At 41.0% G+C, this 13,429-nt stretch overlaps 2 protein-coding genes across 3 annotated transcripts in view; both read right to left on the minus strand.

Moving 5' to 3' along the window:
* Window positions 1–438: 438 nt before the first annotated feature.
* Window positions 439–7,896, minus strand: LOC118421524 (N-acylneuraminate cytidylyltransferase-like). Its single transcript, XM_035828839.1, has 10 exons — window positions 7,593–7,896; window positions 6,668–6,810; window positions 5,949–6,104; window positions 5,392–5,522; window positions 4,637–4,759; window positions 3,910–4,050; window positions 3,605–3,688; window positions 3,312–3,381; window positions 1,484–1,629; window positions 439–1,089 (listed from the first exon to the last, which is right to left on the minus strand). The coding sequence occupies exons 1-10, from the start codon at window positions 7,793–7,795 to the stop codon at window positions 1,021–1,023; spliced, it is 1,266 nt and encodes a 421-aa protein (XP_035684732.1). The 5' UTR covers window positions 7,796–7,896; the 3' UTR covers window positions 439–1,020.
* A 1,793-nt stretch (window positions 7,897–9,689) lies between these two features.
* Window positions 9,690–13,429, minus strand: part of LOC118421311 (glutathione peroxidase-like) — a 7,597-nt gene continuing 3,857 nt past the window's right edge. For both annotated transcript variants that reach the window (XM_035828545.1, XM_035828547.1), the window contains exons 6-7: window positions 11,237–11,296; window positions 9,690–10,784 (exon numbers count right to left, since the gene is read on the minus strand). In XM_035828545.1, coding sequence (XP_035684438.1) covers window positions 10,752–10,784; window positions 11,237–11,296 — 93 coding nt within the window. In that variant the 3' untranslated portion in view covers window positions 9,690–10,751. The remainder of the gene's footprint in view (window positions 10,785–11,236; window positions 11,297–13,429) is intronic.

The raw sequence follows: 13,429 nt of genomic DNA on the forward strand, positions 1-13,429 counted from the left end.
CTACCGCGGTTTTCGATTCAGCTTCAGAAATACGTAATAACCCTTTATTAAGTTTCTTTTTGACAGGGTAAAACCCTAAGTAGGCCAGGAACTTTACTCACATTTTTACTCCGATCTTGACTCGAAAAATTGCTTTTTAAGTTTTTGTAGCTTTAAGCTCTGCGCTTCAAGTCGGTAGTTCAGAATTTATAGAGAGACACACGAAAAATTCTTACAAAGGTGAAACTTTCAACTGTAGACGATTAATAATCAAGCCATATAGTTTCACACAAAACGTTAACGTTACCCGTTATCTCTGTATCTTTGTTATGTTTTTACGAACCTTACATGTACCTCATTCATATTATCAATAAAGTGTGGCCTGCAGGCCGATTTGGGTTTCTCATAAATAAACAAAGTTCAACAAAAAACAAACTCAATGAAACCATTGACATCTTGTTAACGTTTGAAAAGTAAGTGTATTCAACCACTCGTTCAATCAAATCACCATGCACTTTTGTATATTGTATCAACCACATTGCGGTTATATTTATTTAAGTATCATTCTTTTAAGTAGTACACATTTAACGACAATTATCTTCTGGTTAATGTTTCTAACTCATGTCACCAATACTTTTTAAATCCCCAAAATCTACAACGTTCTCTATTTCGTTTGCTGTTTCTGTCAATGTTATGACAAGTTTTTAAATATATTGCTTTCATCAGATTGCAACAATATCATTACCAAAACCGATAGAACCCATCTTGACAGATATGTGAATATAGTACCCTAGATTTGTGCTATGTGCGTTTCTACGTCTAGATACAGCAAAGCTCAACTACCAATCGCAAATTTAATCTTACATTGTGTTGATACATCTGTGTCCGGGGGACTACCAGTGTCTAAAGCAACTCGACTGAGTTTCTGACTGCAAATACTAAGTACTAAGACGATGTCTGAGAATCACTGATCATCAAGGCAAAAGCAGTGAAACAAACAAACAAGACAGATGAAGGCAACAGAGGTTTGACGTTGTTCCTCTACTTGGCGTAGACTGTGGTCTTGTCCACCCTGTCCTTGTAGGTGCTCATCTTGTTTACTTTCAGGACCTGTAAAAGAATAACGCATTTCATGAGAAATGGTAGCCAACATTTTGACCACTAAACAGTATACAAACCAACGATAGCTTACCCGCCTTGCAGAAAATGGGCCTGCCAGCTTATTTATGGATTTGATTATTTATCTATCAGCACATATTTAACAATCAAAAACAAATGAGAATAAAAAGAAAACATTCAGGGGCCTATGCGGCTTTCTCAATCATGAAAGCCACTCTTGAACTACAGACTCTCTGAACACACTGTATCCTTGCACATTCTACCCAATATTACTGCTACTCCCTTTTAGTTGAAAGTATACCGTATCTAACACGTGTAACGTTCCGACCTTTCTGCCTACATCTATACACGAGATGAAACATAGTACAGTTCCAACTGTACGTACCTGCTCGCTGAACTCCCTGAGCCCGCCCTGGCCGCCCTTGTACTTGGAGATGAAGTGAGAGACCAGCTGCACGTCATCGTGCGCGTCGGCAGGACAGGCGCTCATGCCCGCCGCCTTCACCGACTGGGTGTCCGTGTTCTCACTCCCTGGGGCAGGGAAGAACAAGTGGACGGGGTTGGAATTGCAAACGATAAGATAAAGACGAGAAAGACGAGAAAATCTCATGTGTGCTAACATGCTCAATTCCAATTCTTTCAGTCTAACCTTCATCAACGTTTTGCTGACCTTGCACGCGTGATATGATTTATGTAGATTGATAGTCAGCTATTCCTTGCTTAGCCAGTTTATCCTGAGCCTGTCATGATGCAAAAGCCAGGATGCGCAGTTTCTCCAGGGATACAATACTTCACACTACAATACACTGCAACAATGTATTTCTGTGTCTACTAGGTTTGTTTGTTTGCCTCATCTCTGTGTACGTTCTCGTCATACTTTCATAGGTTTAACTGTTCCCAACATTAGGAGTATTGTGTTGTTTTCTATCTATTATTAGTTGTGCGTACAAGTACTACCTACCCATATATCCCACATTCCCGGTTACAAACGGTGTAAAGCAGGGTTGTGTACTAGCACCCACTTTGTTCAGTATCATGTTTACTGCGATGTTAACAGATGCATTCAGTGGAGGAGATGTGGGAATTGGCATCAGATACAGAACAGACGGTAAAGTGTTCAACCTTAGAAGACTACAAGCCAAAACCAAAGTGAAAACAGATATTGTCAGGGACCTTCTGTTTGCTGACGATTGTGCACTAAACGCCAGTTCAGAACCCAGCATGCAGCACAGTGTTGACAACTTCTCAAACGGATGTAACAACTTTGGCCTGACAATTAGCACAAAGAAAACAGAAGTGCTCCATCTACCAGCTCCAGGAAAACCCTATGTGGAGCCAACCATCACAGTAAACAACAAAAAACTCAATGTGGTTAGTAGATTCATTTACCTTGGCAGCACCCTCAACCAGAATGCTAACATTGATGATGAAGTGGATTCCAGGATTGCAAAAGCGAGTGCTACCTTTGGCAGACTTCATGATAATGTCTGGAACAGGCGAGGAATTCGACTGGAGACAAAACTGCAGGTGTACAAAGCAATTGTTCTTCCGACACTTTTGTATGCATGTGAAACATGGACAGTCTACCGACGCCATGCCAAAAGACTCAATCACTTCCACACCACCCGTCTTAGGAAGATTCTCAACATCAAATGGCAAGACAGAATTCCAGACACAGAGGTACTGACCAGCGCAGGTATGCCGAGTATCTACACCATGTTGATGCAGTCCCAGCTCAGATGGTCAGGACATTTAGTCCGTATGCCAGACCACCGACTGCCCAAAAAACTGTTCTATGGTGAACTTGAAGAAGGTGCACGGCTACGCGGTGGCCAGAAGAAACGCTACAAGGACTCTCTTAAAGCATCCCTGAAAGCCTTTGATTTAAAAACTGATTCCTGGGAGCATCTTGCCAGTGACCGGCCACAGTGGCGGCGTGCAGTTCAGAAGGGTGCCGTTACCTACGAGGGAACACGCAGAGCTACTGCCCAGCAGAAGAGGCAGGCCAGGAAGGAACGAGCAGCCAACCCCCCCTCGAGCATCACTTTACTTCCCTGCCCGCACTGCAACAGACACTTCAGAGCGAAGATAGGGCTGTACAGCCACCTGCGAACTCATTTCACTACTTGAATGATGGACAAGATGATGACGAAAGCGGTCCTCGTCGACTCGACGGACGAACAACATTAGTTGTGCGTACAAGTACTACCTACCCATATATCCCACATTCCTCCATGTCAGCCCCAGCTCCTCCCTCCATTGGTCCAACACCTCCAGCTTGTTCTAGATGGGATATAAAACAATCATGCTGGTGTAAATATGGTCATGCCTTTATTAGAATAACATGGAAATGTCGGAATCCCCGGCGAATCTTGTATACTTAAGTATACACGCAAGAAATGTAGAGTCGTATATTGTAAAATGATGGATGTATATCATAAAACGTGGTCCATTGTGTTGATACATATCGAAAGGAACAGCAAGATAAATCTTATGTCTAACCTACCTTGGTGTTCTCATGTATCTTACAGCCCAGGGAGGCAGCCAGACGCCTCTGTACGACGTTCTCACCTTCCGCGATAATGCGGACCTGAGGAAAGTGAAGAGGCCGGTGAAATTTTTATTTTAAAGACCTCACACTCTCATATCTCTTTCAGCCATGTTCATCTATTTTGGCAGTGCACGGCGATTGAAGAAGAAAGGCGCCATTTACAAACACGAAGGTTCTTTCACGAGACAGCTAGATGCAGATCTTGGGTTCTATGATGTTTGGAGCAACTTGTTTAGATATTCTATATTAGCGCCCCTTACCTCCACCAGATTGTTCTGCATGTGTTTGATGGCGTTGACGTCACTAAGATGGTAGGACATGAGCTCCTCTCCGCGCACGTTGATCTCCACGTGGTTGTCTAACAGCACGCCTTCCGCCGCGATCACCACCAGCTTCACGATCTGACATTCGAGACAAAGTTTAAATTTTAATGATAGAAAGTTTATTTGCAAGTCCATGCCCGTAGGCTGGTTGTAAGTACATGGTAGAAACAAAGATAGGAGATATGCATGTAGCAGTGAACAGTGATAAACATCATTGTACAAAGACCACTCGATAGGTTGGGTTTGACTTCATTTTTGGAAGCAGAGGAAGAGAAAGAGTCCAACTTTTTCCTCAATTTGTGATTTGTGATTTTAAGAGGAAAGTGACTTTCTGTTCGTCCATAAATGTATTAAAGACTATTTACTATGCTTCAGGTGGTTGTCAACAGTGCTCCATAAGATCACTGAAAGATACTGTCGTTGTTAGTCAAGCTGGTTTACAGTTGGGTACAAGTTCACAATTCTGATGCACATGTTGTATGGCGTAGCTTTGTATTGTTCTAAGTGAAATGCTCAAGGCACTAAATAGCACTTAATCAGGCTACGTCGGAGTACGGACACCTAGGTTGGAGTGACGTTACAGGGATGTAATGTAATCTAAAGTTTCCAGCAGTATAGTAAACAGGCTTAGGAAGTTAAATTGGCTAAATTGGATGAAACCTACCTTTGGATGTTTGCCGTGGTAGCCAAACCGCAGAAGACGTTCCTCTGCAATGTCCCAGTCCAGATCAGTGTAGATGTCAACACTGTACTCCCCTCCCATCTCCAACCACGCTATTCTACCGCCCTGAAGACAGCAGAGAAAATTGTTAATTGTTTTTGGTACTCAGTATAGATCATAATTTGTGGACTATACTATTTTCATGAAAACCAGAAAAAATATCAGTTGTCCAGCAAACATCTTAACTCTGTTGATAAGGTTTACAAAAATGCTTGAATGTAAGTTAATCTGTGACGGTAGTCAACATTATGTTACAATTTTAAGACCATATATCCGTGCACAAAATAAAGCGCTTACCAACAAGCTTTCGATCAGTCCTCTGATCCTTCTCAAGTTGAAATGACCCAGAGCCACACATCCGGAAGGATGAGGTGAGGATACTTGATTCCGAACAGGATTACTTTCTCAGGGGAGTTAAGGAGGCAATCTACATCAGAGCCCACCAACCTTCCCTCAACAGAGAGGGGGGCCGATGTGTGACTTAGGCTTGGGTCATTTCAACTTGAGAAGGATCAGAGGACTGATCGAAAGCTTGTTGGTAAGCGCTTTATTTTGTGCACGGATATATGGTCTTAAAATTGTAACATAATGTATACAAAAATGTTAAAGTCTTCCATAACAACCAAGACTAGACACCACCCACAGGTCATCACAGAGATCTAAAGGACAACAGCACTGTTGAAAGGAAGCCCGGTTACCTGAGTTTTGCCCTGCGCGTGGATATCGCGGGTGTACATGTAGTACGCGCCGTTCTCCACAGGTTCAGGGTCGTAGTCTTGGCGACGAGGGCGGTTCATCAGGTCAAGGTTAATGTTGATTGGCTGCATATCTAACGGTCGGACGAAGAGGTTATCATATCAGTGAAACAATTAATGTACACTCCATGCCATCCACTTTTGAATTGTCTTTCCGAAAACCTTGCATTTCGTTGTCTGGTTGCATGTAACATTACATTTTAAATAGACTAGTATGAGATTTTCTGAAAATTGAAAGATAACAACGTGCCAACACACTATTTTTCCCCTTACAAGACAAAACTGACCGGAGGGGGGGGTCTGTATGAAAACCAAATGGTATGAAAATCAAATTGGTTCGTAAATGACAGTGACATGTTGTTCAGAATCCTTGCCTATGGGAATGTCCTCATGAAGGGTCAACTAAGTGCGTTTTCATGGTATTTTTCTCTTACAATGTCAGGTTTAAAGAGTTTTCAAACTAATGACACTTAAAGCTTCAAGCATAAGATGATGCGCACCCTTCTGTGGAGGCTCCTTCCAGATGAAGCCGTGTTTCTTAGAGATGGTGAAGACGGAGTCGTAACTGTCCTCCAGGAGCATGCGCATTCCCTCCTGGATGTGGAAGGGGTGGACACAGGGCGAGGTCGCCTGGATGTTGGCAATGATGTCAACCTCTGTGTGTGAGAAGGAATGGAATCAACATTACAAGCGAAGAAACAACCAGCCAAACAAATAATCAAACAAAATGCAAAAAAAATGATTATTTGTGGATATGATTTTCCAAAAACTGGACGCTACCATAGTCCCCGACCCTCAGACATGAGGATGGGACTAGTAGGTAAGTAAGTTTCCAAAAATCACAGCAAGTTGCTTGAGTAACTGATTTTTGGTGTATCTTAAATACATTGTACATGGATGTCTAACCTTCATCGACATGGACAAACAAAACATTGACACATTTAAACTGTCTCTTATATACGGTTATGTTTGCCCCGTTGTTGACATCTAAGTACAAGAATAATTATCATGCGAAATTAAGGAATTTAGGACTTATTTAGGTATCACCCAAAGTGGCAATTAAGATCAACTGCCAGGAAATAGACACATACAGCCTTTCACCAATCATTGCTAGTAGCTCTCTGAACAAAATACATCCTGATTGCACTAAGCGAGGAGGCCACTTTGTCTCATCGAAACAAAACCAAAACACTAAAACATTCAATTTTGACCATCTTACCCGGGTGATGTTGCAGAAACTCTCCGACCGTTTCCCAGGAGCTGGTGGTGTCCTTAGACACCTCCTCACTACGGTAGTGCACCTGCGCCCCATAATCCCTTGCAACATTGGCGATCCTCTCGTTGTCGGTGGACACCCAGATGCTGAGGGTTGGACGGGTATTCATGTCAACTGATTACTAGTATATGTAATGCCTAGGTCACATTTCCAAACGAGGTCTCGACCAAAATACACAAGACGTAAAAAGGAGAGTCGTGGGCACGATTTGTGTTTATTTTATTCTAGGAATACGTTTTGTTTCGTTTCCTCCGAGCTCCGGTTTGGAAATGTGACCCTAGCATAAGAGATCTTACAGTATCTAGGGTTTTGCTTTGTAGGTTAACGTTACCTAAGGAGCAATTCTGAAACGTCACCAACGATAGCTACACATAGAACACATGTCTATAACCAGGAAATATAGGCAGTGGAAAGTACAATGAAATATGATATGCGTGGTGTCTTCACAACTTGATCCCGGGTTTACAATGATAATTGCATGAGGAGGGCGTGTCCTGGAAGAAGCCCTTTATTTGTTTATCTATCTCATCCCTCAGAGACAACAGAAAAATTCTACATGCAAAGGGGTACGCGCCCCGGGTTTAGAATTTTTATTCCAGTTATAGTTTAAAGGCACCAAGAGACCGCGTCTAGCGAAATAATAGACGTTAAACAAGGACAACAACAACTAATTTACATGAAATTTACAGGTCATGATTTAACTCCAGTGATTTATGCTCATTTAGCGCTCAGCTGTGTCATGTAAACGAAATACAACCCGAGGCTGTATCGTTCAGTATAAACTTGATTGCATTTCAATTTGAAGTTTGTGTTACAGGTAAAACACCATTGGTGGGAATCTATACTGTCGTGTTTCTGGAAAGCTTACCTGTCGAAGACCTCTGCATAGACGGCAGCTCGCAACACCCAGCCGATCAGCGGCGTTCCACCGAGCATTTTGATATTCTTCATCGGGATGCCTTTACTCCCTCCCCGGGCGAGGACCAGGGCGCACTTGTGCGGCGTCTTGGTCTTAAACCGTCTCTCCCAGATCGACTCTAACTGAGGCGTGATGTTGATGATCTTATCCATGTTTAACTGGTAGGCTGTACTGTAGCTTACACGTCAACACAAAATGGAGGACAGTCCCGGAGATCTGAACATACAGGTGTGTCCGGTCAGGTGTGACGTCATGGCGGATCCTTTGTCATGTTAACCAGTGGTGTCAGTCGGGACGGTAACGATTGGATAAACATCTTTGGGAAGACATCCTCATTCTGGTCTCCAAGCAGAGGTGCGTTTGCGGACGGTATTTGTACATCAGGTTTTGTTTTGTACGCCTGGATATGGGGGCGTGGCGCAGAAAGTGTACAAAAACAACAAAAATATATAGAGCTACTTCTTGCATGTCCGGAATAAATGCATAAGGGAAGAGGCACACAAATGCAAAAGGAAGCCACACATCTGCTTGGAAGTTTCTCAAATTAAGGTCATCAAAAGTAAAATGCGTTTCTAAATGCTGCTCTGTCAGAGGATATTCAATAATTCAATCCGCCGGGTCTGATATATACCTACACTTTGAAAAATAGTGAAGAGGTCTCTAGTACAGCAGTAGAGGAGTGCATCATATTGGGGGTTTATGGGTTGGAGATCTTAGCATGAAAGTTCATCTGTGTTGGTAAATGACATTATGGATAAACTAAACCTTAACTAACCAACACTACAAGTAAGTTGGACTTACCCCAAATTTTCAGGGTGGCAGAATTATGTACCCTGGTGGCATTGTTTTAGTAGATGTTACACGTACAACACAATTTCCCAACCAAATAAGTTTCTAGGTGTATTTGTTAAGCAATCTAAATCATGGCTCAAGAAACACCCAAACCCCAGGCAATTTGTGTCAATTAAGTACATATGTTGTAAAGTCTGTTAATCTGTTGCCATCACATTCAATGACACATATATAAACCTACATGTTGTTCAGAGGAAGAAAATGGCAGTCACACAGAAACAACTTAACAGAATCTAAATAAAGTGAAAGACAGCAAAAGTACCAGCTGACAATTTTTATTGTCTCACGTGGTATGCAAGAACAATCAATGAAACATTTAACATCAAAGACAATTCATACAGCATAGCAGCATTCAACTTTGGCCTTGTGCTATACTTACACATCTCTAAGACTTCAGCCACAATGTAGTGGCGAATAACATCCATGATGTAACTGGAGAGATGGCATGGATGTGTGAACTCTACTATCTTGAAGTTAGCCACCATTTCTTACTGCTAGTCTAGCATTAGGAAATGGTGAGCGGCTTCAATATACCTTATGAAAGGTAGAGAAAGCGATGATTTTAACAGCCTTAATGCTTTTGTCTTGTCACTTCATATTATGGAACTTACATCTTGAAACTGGACAAATCTCAAAAAGATTAACATATGTAACATTAATGTTACATGGAAGTCCAGAATGTTACAAGTCAAATATCATGACGGTACAGGGCTCGAAATACTGGGTGCATGTGCACCCAGGTGCACCCAAAATTTGAACTATGCACCCAATTTTTTTCAGTGGGTGCACAGGGTGCACCCAAATATTTTCTCAGGTTTATGTATGGAAAGATATCAAGTATACTAGTATACATCATATTCTTGACATCTAAGTGTTAGAAAGATAATAAAAATGACTGTCATGTTACTTGTTTAAGAATTTGATAGCTTGTAACTAAGTTTTGTTACTAGGCTTTTTGTACATTCTACTTAAAATTTAAGTGGTGCACCCAAAAATTTTTTGGCGCACCCAATTTTTTAAGCTGGGTGCACCAGTGCACCTAATCCAAAAAATGAATTTCGAGCCCTGCGGTAACATAATGCCTGTGTCATGGTGAAGGCTGGATGGAAAGAAGCTAATGATGGTTCACAGTAAGAATGGCTAGAACTGTTCTGAGCTTGCCACATGGTCAACAATGGTAGAATAGTGTTATAATGATCTTACATTACCAGTTATCAACAACATACGAGGATGACTGTGGCACAGTGGAGAAACATTTCTTATTGCTAATAGTAAATGCTAAGTGCACAATGTCTGAAAAGACAAAGTTTGGCATATCTTCTTATCATATGTTAGTTAAATTAATAATACTGCATTGTATGTATTTCCAATTCTCTTTTAGTCTACAATGTATTGGAAATTGTGCCTTCTGACAGATGTGTATTGGGGAAAATCATCACAGTTAAAAGCATTAGCAAAAATCACACTTTCAGGATCATTCTGTTGTCAAGTTACAGTCTTTTCATGTCTATAATAACTGATGTTATGTCATAACAAACATAGCCATATGTTTTTTTCAAACATTAAAAAAGAACATAATAACCCAGCCTGTAGTTCTTTGGCAAACATAATATTGATGATGCAACCTTAGATACTATATTTCCTTTTGTTACAAGAGATACAAACAAAAGAAACAGAATATTTCTGACCTGGGTGACAGAATCAAAGCCAAATATAACATTTTGTTATATTGGCATGACTATGAATGGACAAATATCTCAGAAATGCTGGATGGTTGTATTTTTTACATTGATAATGTCCTTAATTCTAACTAAATTTGGCAAAACTATGACAAATGATCAAGTAAAAAGTGATCCTTTGTTGATAGTCTAAGAATTATATTCAAGACATATAACAACTTACCTATAATAACACTAAAATCTGTTTCCTTCTAACTTATCCTTTCTATGCCACCTTCGATAATGAAATTTAATTTATGTAAATTTCGTGTATAATGAACTGTTGCTGCAACCGCTCACTATAAATAATAACTGGTTGTAAAACAATGTTGTGTTACTTGATGGGTGATGATGTCATGTGCACATGAAACATGTTGCCAGGCAACTAGAAACGCTATGCAGAATGTGGTTCTCAGCAGGTTCCATCCAGCAATGCCCCCCCACTGGTGGGTTTCTGAGCACTGCCTTCATCAAACTGACTACCGCACACTGCACAGCGTCTCTGTTGCCATGGGAACGGTTCATCTGGACACGACGTCTACCAGTAGGGCTCGAAATCCTTCTCAATCTCCTGTAAAAGGAAGAAAAATATTTCAGTCTGAGATCCAGCCTCCTTTGGCTGACAGTAGGCAGAAGAGTAGCAGTTGGAGCAGACACAAACTAAAGAAGCCTGAATACCAGGCTGATAATTACTAAGACCCACAGGCATGCATGTAATATAACATGAATCTCTACAGTTAAATGTGTAAAAAAAATGTACTATGATTAGCATGAACAACAAACCTAGTGCCAAAATATTACCCTTGATAAAACTGATGTGCCCATAGAGTAGAAACAAATGTATAAAGACAACACTAAATACTACAAGTATATGCATATCTATATAAGAGCTAGCATTCTAAATAAATCATCCTTATGCCATGATCGTATTGCAGAGAGTCAAGAATGGTTCAAAAGATATCTGTACTTAAGCGAGACTACAATATCATTTGTAGTGCATGAAGGCATTATAATAAATCTCACCAAGGGTTTGACATTCGGCCCATAGCGCTTCACAGGTTGGCCCTCCTTGTTGATCAGGAACTGCAAATGTAAACAACAACAAAAAATCAAACACTACAGGTAGGAAAATACTAGTACCACCAAAACAAATTTCTCCTCTGCCACTCATATTTTTCCCATGTAGTTCATCAATGAGTAACTTCCTGGTCCATGTACTTTCATTTCAGTTTGTAATCTGTGGTAAAATAGGAGGCTTCTGTGAAGATTTCAAGGTAATTTGCGGCTGCTACACTAGGGGAAAGGGTATCGGATGTAGCCATATTCGAGCAGGGATATTTGCGTATTTGTAACAAATGCTAGCGAATGCAAACGGATTCGAGTTGGATCCCTAAAATATCCGAAATTTGGATTTTTGGGATCCGGAATGAAAAGACTGAAACATATCCCAAAATGGGATTTTCCACGGATGCGAAGTCGTTTTTTTGGGGGGATTTCTTTGAATACCTGGAATGATCGGATCGCAAAGAATCCCCAAACGGTATTTCCCTCGGATGCGAAGTCGTTTTTAAAGGATTTCTTCGAATACCTGGAATGAACGGGTCCCAAAACGGCCTTTGCCGCGGATGCAAAGTCGTTTTTATAGGATTTTCCTCGTATATTTGTCATGGTCGGATCCTAAGAAATCCCAATGCGGCATTTGCCGCGGATGCGAAGTCGTTTTTTTAGGGATTTCTTCGTATGATCAGATCATAAAGAATCCAAAACGGGATTTTCTGCAGATACAAAGTCACTTTAATGAATTTTCCGCACATTTGACAAATCACAATATCATGTGTGCCCAATTACTTTCTTATAAAAGGATAACACGATTTGAAATAGAAAAGAATGCACATAATAATCTTATTCTAAACCAGTCCTGAGAAGAACTAAACGACGTAATGTCATCGAGGCCGAATCCTGTCTGCCACATGATATGTATACAGATACAATATTGCAACAAGAATGGGTTATACCAGGTATGTACAGAGTCCCTGTTATCTAATTATGTTAAGGTAAAGTTGAATCCTTTAACCGCCAATATCACATGACTTCTTATACTTCCAAATAGAATATAGGATCAAACGTGAATACAATTTGACTTTTATGTAAAGCTGACATGGGAGTCTGTGGCTAATCTTGCTTCTACGAATATCTGTTTCTATTACAAATCAAAGTCTTCGCGATGTCCAACTCTAAGGAATTTCCACATCCGGCTACAGGATACAGATAGTGAATCCAGCTTGTAAAGTACAACTAACATGACTTATAGTATCAGTATGTACAGCTTCTCGCAACAGCACAAAGTCTCCTTTCTACTAGTGACAGTGCTTCGCTACTTTTCAGGCTAGTTACGCCCTGATCCCTCCCAGCTCAATTCCTTCTGTGCCCTTCCTGTAGTCCAGTGTTCTCCCAGCTGTTGACACGGCCGGAGAATGTCGACCCGCCTTCTGAAAAAGAGAACTTAGAATAATCCTATCAAATTTTGAGATAGCTAAAGCATCCATGTTTGATGGATGCGTCCGTCAAAGTAATTAGGATGTATATGAAAAGAAATGGTGAATGGCTTGTTCTACAACAGGAACAAATGCATCTGATTGCAGTGTGGTATCGCCATTATCACCGTTACATTCCGCATTATCATACCAAAAAAAGTCCCCCGGGAGGGCGCGGCAGAAACAGTCTACTGAGTCTAGCGTTGCATAATTAGTGACAAGGTGTGATCTGCTTCTCCGGTCGGACTTTGCATTGTGTACGAGACGTCGCATATAAACAAACACGTAAACACCGTTGGAACAGAATGTTCCTATGCGAATAAATACCAGGCTTGAGACAAACATATGTGTATACAAGTACTGTTTTGATGATGATTCAAATTGTTCCCAAATAAGTCAACGGTTACTCAGCAAGTATCATGCTTGTGACTTGTGTTTTCTAAGGCTCCGTTATGTCGTTTTCTGATAAGTTTCTGTTCAGCCCAAGCATACCAAAAGCGCTACTAACTACTAGCCAACAAGGAATGTAGTCACAAAGACGAATTCAAAGCGGGTATTGTTTGGAAACAATCATTGTATAAAACATACCTCGCCGTGAGACCCGCAGGACAGTGATGTAAAATAGCTCCAGGACTCCGAACTACAAAACAGGGCTGGCTGTTTCAGTCCCTCGATCGCCGTA

This window comes from Branchiostoma floridae, chromosome 8 (genome assembly GCF_000003815.2).
Source record: "Branchiostoma floridae strain S238N-H82 chromosome 8, Bfl_VNyyK, whole genome shotgun sequence".
Taxonomy (NCBI): domain Eukaryota; kingdom Metazoa; phylum Chordata; class Leptocardii; order Amphioxiformes; family Branchiostomatidae; genus Branchiostoma; species Branchiostoma floridae.

Excerpts from the sequence above, each read along its gene's own strand:
- LOC118421524 (XM_035828839.1), bottom strand. The coding sequence starts at position 7,795 with ATGGATAAGATCATCAACATCACGCCTCAGTTAGAGTCGATCTGGGAG. Across the intron at positions 6,811-7,592 it reads TATGCAGAGGTCTTCGACAG|CATCTGGGTGTCCACCGACA; the intron begins GTAAGCTTTCCA and ends TCCAACCCTCAG. Across the intron at positions 4,051-4,636 it reads ACCACGGCAAACATCCAAAG|ATCGTGAAGCTGGTGGTGAT; the intron begins GTAGGTTTCATC and ends CTCGAATGTCAG.